General features: G+C 37.7%; 1 protein-coding gene across 1 annotated transcript; it reads left to right on the top strand.

The window, feature by feature from the left end:
* The first annotated feature begins 408 nt into the window (after positions 1-408).
* LOC18438840 (uncharacterized) lies at positions 409-3666 on the top strand. The gene is made up of 3 exons (XM_006849016.4): positions 409-767; positions 1576-2910; positions 3217-3666. The coding sequence occupies exons 1-3, from the start codon at positions 573-575 to the stop codon at positions 3247-3249; spliced, it is 1563 nt and encodes a 520-aa protein (XP_006849079.2). The 5' UTR covers positions 409-572; the 3' UTR covers positions 3250-3666.
* The last annotated feature ends 6264 nt before the right edge of the window (positions 3667-9930 follow it).

Raw genomic sequence — 9930 nt, 5'->3', positions numbered from 1 at the left:
TTTGATAATTTATCAATTATCTTTAAAAGGGTACTTGCGCCATTTCCATAAAGAAGGGCCGTTACCTAGCTGTCTTCCTTCAAGTTGGTAATAATTAGTTAACCCAAGGGCCAGTTTCGAAATATTTGAAGAAATGAAATCCCCAGCGCGAACGACTTGGGTCTTTCTTTCCCGATACTACCCTTCATTTCTATTAGTTATTTCCTAACGAGAAACCGCTGTGAAAGGGCAGGATGAAAGAATTGAGAGAGAGAGAGAGAGAGAGGTACTTCCTTTCTCTCTCTACTTTTTCTCTCTAAGAAATGAGAGAGAGGTATTCCTTTCTCTCTCTACAGTCACCCAACAACCACTTTGGGCGTGTGTTGAAAGACAATAAGAACCCGAAAAACTCTCTCTCTAGGCCCTGCTTCTTCTCTCTATGCGAAACTCCTCCAGTTTCGGTTGCAACAGTAAAAGGTTATGAGCAGGTTGAATGGCTGCTTCTTTGCTTAATGATGGTGGTTTCTAAATGAGAAGAAGAGCGAGAGTCTTATTGGGAGGGTGGTTGAAGGTAGAGAGAGAGAGCAGAAGCTATGGAGATGGAGCCACAGATGATGGCGGCTCTGAACCAGGCTTCTTCTGATATAGTCCATGGCATGGCTAAAGGAGCAGCTGCGAGGATTCTGGTCTCTGAGCGCAAGGCTCTGCGCTTTCAACAAGACTTGGCAGCCACCAAAGAAGAGGCTCTCTCCATGATCCTTCGCTTCAAGCAAGCCATGGTCTCCAAGGTCAGTTACCCCCTTCTTTCTCTCTGCAATTACTCGTAATGAAAAACCATCTTTTTCTTTTTGGCCTCTGTGATTCTTTCAATGTTCATATCAGAACCTTTACATCCATTAAAGCTCGCTCCCATCTTCATCTTTCGCTTTTTTTTTAATCGTTTTTTTGACGTGTTTTGATAATTGATAGAAAGATTATTCCTTTACTTCATATTGTTCCCAACTCTGTTGTCTGATTCTTGTTCCTCTCATGGTTTCTCCTTTTTTCTTCTGGTTTGGGAAACAATGGGTGCATTTTTTTAAGTGAGGCTCCATTGCCCCCTATTCTTTCCATAATATCCCAAGATTGGTTTTTTTCCACTCTTTTGACTTGATTTGCGCTTTAATGGATACTTGACAATGGGTTAATCCTGTGCTCTGTAACATTTGGTACTGGTCTTTTGAATGCTTCTCAACTTTGGAAGTTGAAAATATGTCTGTAATTTATTTCTATTTTTCCCACTCATTTCTTTCCATTGTTCTGTTGCTTTGTTTAAAAAATATGCCACAGAAGTTCCTCGGTATGGGGGACTCTGATTCTAAGAGTAGAATATTTGCTCATCAAATTTTCTACTTACGTTAACAGCATTGTATTAGTCCTCACTGTCCACTACCCATACCTTGGATAGCTTTGAAAATCACCTGTCAACTGTAAAACTGTTCTATTGGTTTTTGAACCTAGGCTGATTTATGCTAGCCAGTTTGACATGAATGGCTGCGTACTTTTCTCTATCTTTCTCGTTTTTCTTAATCATTAAGTGGTTGTTCCCATTTTCAGATTGCTGAATCAGAGAGAGTGTCACTGGGACAGAGAAAAAGGATTCAAGAACTCGAGGCTCAGCTCAAGGATGCAAATGACACTGTAAGTGAACTCAGGATGAAGATTTCATCTGAAGGACTTGGCAAGATCAGTGGGCCATTGGATGAGCAGACTTCGAAAGGAAAGGCTGCTCAAGCTAAATGCAATGAAGAAATGCTTGGAACATCAGTTTCCTATTCACTCACTCTTGATAGTAATACCAAAGTGGCCAACTTTGACCCAAGGATCACAGACGGCACCTTGTTATGTAGGAATTCAACCACTGAGACTTTATTACTGGACAATTCAACTGTGGCTGATTGTGTTCATCCCAATGGCCCAGATTTTGCTTCGATAATTATGGGGAACAAGGAACCTGAGCTATTCAAAAATGGGTGCACACAACGAATCCGTGCATATGATCAAAATTTTATTGTATCCAAACCCGGGGGGAACGACAATAAATGCTCCCATTCTTTGAGTGATGAAATGGTACTCAAGGAGCAAGGGCAAATCAAACCAGAGGTTAGCGTCACTTCCCCTTCATTTCAGAACCCAACTCCACTCATGGACTTAGAGAAGTCAGTACAAAGTCCTGAGAAAGGGAAAGCCAGAAAGTTCTTCCACAGGGTTTCTTCAAGAAGGCGAAAGGGACGGCGTAATTATGTCAAAAGTGCTCATGTTGGGGCACTCTTTGATCAAGTTGAGGCAGTTGATGAAACTGCTTGCCCTCTTCCCTTGAAACCTTCTTCATCCTCGCAAAGCAATCTGATTGCTTTCAAGGATAACTTGGCTCAGGTTGTTATTAAAGAGAGTGCAGAAGACTCAGCCTCCCAATCTGAAAAAGAAAGGGATTCTGTCGAAGAGGGTAAAGCAGAGGCACCTGTTATGTCCATTGATGATCTTGTGGATCGAGCTGAGAATGAGAATTGTGAATTGCTTGATAACAAGATTTTAATTGATGGGAAGACTAATGATTCTGGTATTCCTACTGTGGACAAATCTCTAATGGAAACTAAAGATCTTGATGTTGTTTGCCCGGTGGAGAATCAAGTTCCACCAAAGATTTCTGAATATCATAATGAGGAATCCATTAAACCTGTTGAAGGTGGGAATGATAGGGTGCTAAAGTATACCTTTCGGAGAAAGCGCAAGAAGAAAGACTTTGCTATCGAGAATGAAATTATACTCCATGAAAGGAAGAGTAATTCAAAAAAGACAAGGACCACAGAGAAGAAATGCACTTTGCAGGTCCAGCCGAAGGCAAGGGAGTCCTCTCGTGACAATCGGCGATTGGCCCAGGTTGCTCGACAGGTTACCAAAATTTCCTCCCTATTTATCCCTTCTCTTATTAGTTTTACTTGTATAGGCTGAAAACTCTACGTGGTTTCTACAATAATGAAAGAGTAGAAGCCTCTATCGCTATGCATTTGAGTGCCCTTGAATTGTTGACTTTTTCCATTTTATGCTCATGCTATGTAACTGAATGGATATTGTCAATTCGTTTATTGTAGACAACAGACTAATATATTTGAAATCTGTTGAGAATAATAATTTTCATAATTATGTTGGCAGTTTGTTTGTCTGTGGTGACTGACTGGGTGATTCCTCTACTTGCAGCTCATTTCTTTGTCCGAGAAAAAGTGGGGTTAGTGTGGCTCTTCTCTTATGTCTGCTATTATCTTATGTCGGACCATAAAATAAAGCAATGCAGGTATATGATATAAAAAGGATCCTCTGCGGTGCAGTATGAGTTCTATTGCTTTCTTGGAGGGCATCCTAATGTATATGTCTTGTGTAAATCTTGGAATGCCATCCCTTCGGATTCAGACTGAGTTTTCTTGGAAGAGTGTCTTGAGAAATGTTTAGGGCTCTTTAAGTAAATTATATCTAGGTAAGTTCCAAGTAAATATCGATTTTGAGTTGGTCCCTCCTGCAATTTTTGTTTCATGTCCCTAAAGTTTATAAGTTGCTGCTCTTCAGACTTTAGCATCTCTGATGCTATTTGTAATGATATGCATATTAGATGTCTCGAGTAAAATGAAATGGGAGCACTCTTTATTTGTTGAAGATTATTGCTTCCATATCATGGTAGCTTATATTTTCCATATGTCTTTTTTTTTTTTAAATACTGCACAAGTCTTGATTTTACGAATTTTGGTTAAGTTGATAAATACTCTCTCTCTCTCTCTCTCTCTCTCTCTCTAACACCCACACACATGGATACATTCAATGACCCTCCCTCATAGATAGTTTAGAACTACTGTACTTTATATAACTTTTATTGTATTTGCATGTGTACGAGGTTTACTTTTATTCTAGATATTGATTAGTAACAATCTTCACGTTCACTTGACATGAAGTTGTACAGAAGGTGCCAAAAAGAGGCAGACAAACATCATGGGAAATATGAACTCTTTATCTGCTATCTTGAATGACTGTTTACTTCTTTTCAACCAATAATAGTAACTCAGTCTATGATGCCTGAAACATCTATAGCTATGTTTTGGTATCAATTTTTTTGTGGTTTTGAATATTTTAAGCATATGTGCGTCATACCTTACAATTGATTGGCTTCCATATTTTAGTGTGCACTTTTCTCAGAGAATTCAATGATGATCTGTAGTTGTTCAGGAGCTGCTTCCTGCAAATATTCTGGGGTTATAAGTATTAAAATTAATTTCCCCCAGAACTTAATGAGCCTTGTACTATATAACTCGGGCGGTCTTAGTGATTCTAGACCCGAAGAGAACATGGCAAATAAGAACCTTCTTAGTCTTATGAGTTCTTTCAAAGTGGTTGGATTGTTTATCTTTCAGTGAGTTGATGAAAAAAAATTTCAGGATTCCCCCATTTGATATAGTCATTCTTCCTTCAGGATTTATCTCCAGCGCTAATTGAAAAAGAAAATGTTTTCTCTCGAGGTGGAGGGTGACCATATCTAGGCATTGTACATAGTATTGGGGATTGCCTTGTGAATTGAGTTTAAATTGCAGTAAAAGGTATTAGTTTTCCAAGAATGTGGTTATTGCAATTTGTGGTTTTGGGGATTGCAATGTGAATGGATAGACAGATAACAGAAAGATTAGTGTGATGGTTGATAATATCATAGATGCTTTGTCTCCTTTAGGTTATTCTCATGTCGGAGCTGGTAGTTGATTAGGATCTGGAACGAGGGGAATTCACATCTTTTCATTAACTGGTTACTACAGAGATCTGATTCCTTTGGGTCCGTTCATAGCCAGTTTTCCCATAGTTTTCATTTCCACCCATACTTATCATGGTAGGTATCTCACACCCATTTTGGGGGTTCCATTTCAGGAATCTGCTAGCTAGAGTGGACTTGATGAACCAAGAGATTCACAACATTGGTCCTGGTTGCCCAACTTCGTTGCATTGGTAATCATCACAATAGTAGGTTAAACAAATGAGGCTCATCAGCTCAAAGTCTGCTTCTAATTCCGTTTTCATGCATGGAGGTTTTCGTCCTTTTCTAATTCCTAGTTTGTGAATTAGAATTTTATCCACATACATCCTTAAGTTTGTACATATATATTTGATATCTCTAAGCCTAACGAGGACATGATATAGAACTTGTTGGAGGTGTTTTAAGGTGAATGAAATATCCATCTCTCTCCATTGGTGGTAGGATTTCTGGTTTCTCTTCCATAATCTTGTATTTGTGCCATGGTTTGGTATTTCTAAGAAAACATATGTCATGTGTCTTCATTTATTCTTCTTATATCCACAGCTGTTATCTCAAGGTTACTCATTTGCTTGCTGTTCTTAAATTTCTATCAAATGTTCATTGTAGTGTATCTTTTTAATACAAGAACTTATGAGTTACAAGAAAAAGATATGTATATTTCTTGAATATCTCAGCTGCTGGACCAATGAATAAAGAATACAAGTTTGTTTTGTTTTCATGGCGCTTGAGATAGAGATGAATAGTGGAGAATGTAAGTATATTCTGTTGACTAGGAACCTTTTCCAATTAAATCAATTGAATATGAAGGAATAATCTGCCTGTATAACTTTTGAAATGACTCATTTTGAATGGGAATTTGTTTGCCTGTATTATGTGAAACTATTTGTGACTTGAGTTAACAATCAAATATACTCCATGTTTTCAATCTGTAAATGCATACTTTGTTTAAAAAAGATGATGTTCAATTTTTTTTGCATTCGAACTATCGAGGGGTCAAACCTATGAGGCATGAGCCGCATTATGAAACTATGGGAGTGACTGATTGAGTAACGACTAAGGCATGAAATGAGTGTATCAGAAAACCAATTCGGTTTTTTGTTAGGGAGGTCAACATTCGAGGCTATTTTCTAACTTACGAAATTGATTGAGAAGTTTAGGGCGAAGAGAAAAGGCCTCCACATGGTCTTTATTGATCTGGAAAAAGCTTAGGATTGAGTACTTCGAGATTTGATTTGGTGAGTATTACAAAGAAAGGAGTCTCTAGACGCTACATCGACTTAGTGAGAGATATGTATGATGGAGCGATAACTAGTGTACCAACAAGTAGTGGAGAGACGATTGAGTTTTCAGTGACAATAGGTCTACATCAGGGGTCAGCATTGAGCATATACCTCTTTGTCTTAGTTATGGATGACTTAACTAGGCACCTACAAGCTGCGGTAAATTGGTGCATATTGTTCGCGACATAGTTTTGATTGATGAGACCTGAAACAACGTCAGCACAAAGAACATTGGAGGGATGCTCTAGAATCTAAAGGTTTTAAAATTAACTGGACTAAGAGTATATGATATGCAAGTTTAGTAATAATAGGAGTAGAGATGAGGAAGTAGTTAAGATTGATGGTCAGGAAATACCAAAAAGAGTGCACTTTCGATATTTTGAGGCAAAAGTCCAGGAAAATGGAGAGATTGGGGAAGTTGTCGCACATAGAATTAGAGCTACGCAGACGAAATGGAGATGTACTACCGGAATTTTAGATGATTGCTGCATACCAATGAAGTTGAGGGGCAAAGTCCCTAGGTTAGTTGTGAGACCAGCTTTGCTTTATGGAGCAGAATGTTGGGTGATCAAAAAATAATATACCCATAGAATGAATGTAGTGGAGATGAGGATGTTGAGATGGATGAACGACAAGACAAGAAGGGATAGAATTCAAAATGAATACATGTGGCACTGATAGGCGATAAGATGATGGAGAGTGGACTTAGGTGGGCTGGCCATATGTGGTGTGGACCTAGTACAATACCTGTGAGGCTCAAAAAGGACAAGGGGTAGGCCCAAAAGGATATGGTTGGCAGTAGTGAAATAAGATATGGGAACTTATGGCCTCACTGAGGGTATGACCCTTAATACGCAGAATGGCGGACCAAGATTCGTGTAGCCAACCCCAATTAGTTGGGAAAAGGCTTTGACGACGATGATGATTTGATTTGCTGTAGATGAGTTTAGAGGAAGGATTCTTGAAGTATGGGCGGAGCTGAATAGTTGGAAATTATTAGTAATTTGATAAACTTGGTTAAGGTGTATCCAAGCTTTGTGTCAAGTTGTCAACTATTTATCAAATTTTATACTATTCTATTCATGTGCTAACTCCCAAAATGCCTTTTACTTTTAGGATTATACAGTTAACAAAATGCCCCTGTGATTAATATAAGATCACTAACCTTGAATTAGAAAACTGTTGTTGGACCCTATAAAAGAGAGAATACCCATTTATTCTCTTTTCTACTTTCACTAATATAATTGCCTAAGGTGCAACACAAATTATTTAGTCAATTAGTCCCCTTGTATCAGATAAATGAGTTGAACTTGCATTACGAGTAAGAGGCCCGTAAAACTGATGATCGCTCTCAATCCAGATAATGTTTGCTAATCATTCCTTTGTTTTCCGTTTTAGTGAGCTCTTTGCCTCCATCAATTCCTTAAGTCTATCTAGGTGTTTGAATTATCCCTTTATCAACCTTTTTCATACAGCATGGGAATTGATCTTATTGTGTTCTGCATTCATGGAAAACATGATTGGAACCAGTGTAAATTGAACTCTTTATCATCAGAAAACAACTTGTAAGGGTTAAAGAATTTGAACCCTAATTCCTTTATAAAATATTTCATCCACAAAGCTCATTAATGATAGTTGCCATGATTTATACTTTACTTCGAGAATAGATCTAGCCATGATATTTTACATCATTTTTCAGCTTATTTGGTTCTAATTGTCAAAATAAATAAATAAGTAAATGACAGTGGATTTTTTCTAGTTCACATACTGGATTTTTTCTAGTACATATACTTTAACTATTTTCTTTTTCTTGATCCAATCAATATTAGTAACTTTGTTTTATAAACTACTAGTAGATTTTGACCGGAACCCATTAGACTGGGTGTAACACATCTGTAAATCACTTCAAGGTTGACTTGCAAGGATGTTGCATGAACCTGCTCACCATTCGAACTGCAAATGGTGCTTAAGTTTTGAGTATTTCAAGCCACATTCAGCTCCTCTATTAGTATGTTGAACATGTTCATGTTCCTAAATTTCCATTTGATCCATATATTTTATTATTTTTTGAGTCAGTATCGATACAATGTTCAATTAGTATATATTATGGTATTTAATTTTTTCTGGCCTACGTATGCTTTGAATGAAGAACTCGGCTTTTAGATAGAGTAACTTCAAACCTAAGAAATATCTGGATTTTTTATCTGCTTGATGTCAAAAATTTCCCTTAATTATCAAATTTTCTGCTCAAGATACAAGATTCTTTCGAACTATTATGTCATTAACGTCAACAACCAATATGATCATAGTTCTGTTTTCAAGTGTCAACAATTAAGTATTGAGTTCATCATAATCCACATATTCCACAATAAAAATGAAGTTATCAAATCATATACTCTCAGAACTGAAGTTGACAACCACTAACGTGGCATAGAATCTTCCAACATTATGTTACTATATGCACCCAAACTCACCAACCTATCCATCACCATATCTGCCTCCTCACAAGTGCATGATTAATATTCTCTGACAATGTCTGCTTTGGGGAGTTTATCGTCATATCATGAGTATGAGTATGTACAGATCTGAGTGGCTGCAAGCACACCTCTTAGCTGCAATATAGAAAAAGCCTCCTAAGTCCTTTCTCATCTAATGAATAACATTTAATGAGCCCCCTTCATTTATTCTTGGTCCTGGGAAGTTTCTAACCATGATCTTCACTCCGTCAAGGGAAGTAAAGGCTTCTCCAACCTATGCAATTTGAATTCCCAGGCTATCTGTAGTGTCTTTTGAATTCTTTCCTTTTTATCTCCAATTAAATCACCATAACCTGTAGGGCCTGCGCATCCCTCAGCAGCACCTTCAAAGTTTAGCTTACAAGAAATTCTATGAGCTAGACCTTTTCTCTGTTGAAATTGTCATATATGATTAAATTTATGAGTTGCTTGGATCAGGAGTCCTTGTGCTCAATTCTCACAAGTCACCTCCTGCACATGGTTTTTGGCGATGTTTTAAACCCTGGACTTGCTAAGGACTTGACCTGCTCCTGAGCTGATTCAACTTAGTGAGACTCAGCTGAGTCTCCAGAGACTCAACTGAGTATCTTGTAAAACTACGTAAAACATAAAAACTTGGTTTGCTTAGTATACCTTCGGAGTTAGTAGTCTCTCAGGACCCTTATGTCTTGGCTGAGTCCCATAGGACTTGGCTGTTGGATAGTGGGTTTTTGGATCAATCAACTCAGGTGAGTCCCAAGTTCAACGATTTCAAAAGCTTTTGTTTAATGAACCATTCCAAAAAAACAAAGATTAATTAATATATTCCAAGGAGGAAAATATAAGGATATTGATCAAGTTATAGTTGCTTGGATTTCCTGGCATAGTTAGAGATCCCTCTCTAGAATCTAGCGCTCCAGGAAAACAAAATTCAAGGGATCTCGAGTTTTAAATTTTGGGGTCTGAATCACTATTTTTAGCGATCTTGATCCCAACTTTAAAGACTAAAAGAATGACCAAATTGATGGTATTCTTTATTATAGCTAGCAAGTAATGCAACTATATGCTTACTGGCTAAGTAAAGAGATCCTTTCTTTAAAGAGGTTATGTAGTTCTAGACTATACATACTTTTTAAGGTTGGGAGCAAGATCTCGAGAAGGTTGGGATTAAAATCTTAAAATGTCAGGATTGAGATCCCAAAATGTTAGAATCGAGATTCGTAGCATTTGGATATCTTGATCCCTAACAAATATATTGTGGGGATTGCGCTCCCAACCATAGGGATCTTCTAGCCTTTCGTGATCCCCAAATATGACTTAATTGAGCAATATCTTGTTCAGAGGAAAACGA

The sequence above is a fragment of the Amborella trichopoda genome, chromosome 10 (assembly GCF_054954075.1).
Source record: "Amborella trichopoda isolate Santa Cruz 75 chromosome 10, AtrichopodaSantaCruz75HAP2 v2.0, whole genome shotgun sequence".
Lineage (NCBI taxonomy): Eukaryota > Viridiplantae > Streptophyta > Magnoliopsida > Amborellales > Amborellaceae > Amborella > Amborella trichopoda.
This window is presented reverse-complemented; position numbering and strand designations above follow the sequence as displayed.

Excerpts from the sequence above, each read along its gene's own strand:
- LOC18438840 (XM_006849016.4), top strand. The coding sequence starts at position 573 with ATGGAGATGGAGCCACAGATGATGGCGGCTCTGAACCAGGCTTCTTCT. Across the intron at positions 768-1,575 it reads AGCAAGCCATGGTCTCCAAG|ATTGCTGAATCAGAGAGAGT; the intron begins GTCAGTTACCCC and ends TCCCATTTTCAG. Across the intron at positions 2,911-3,216 it reads TGGCCCAGGTTGCTCGACAG|CTCATTTCTTTGTCCGAGAA; the intron begins GTTACCAAAATT and ends CTCTACTTGCAG.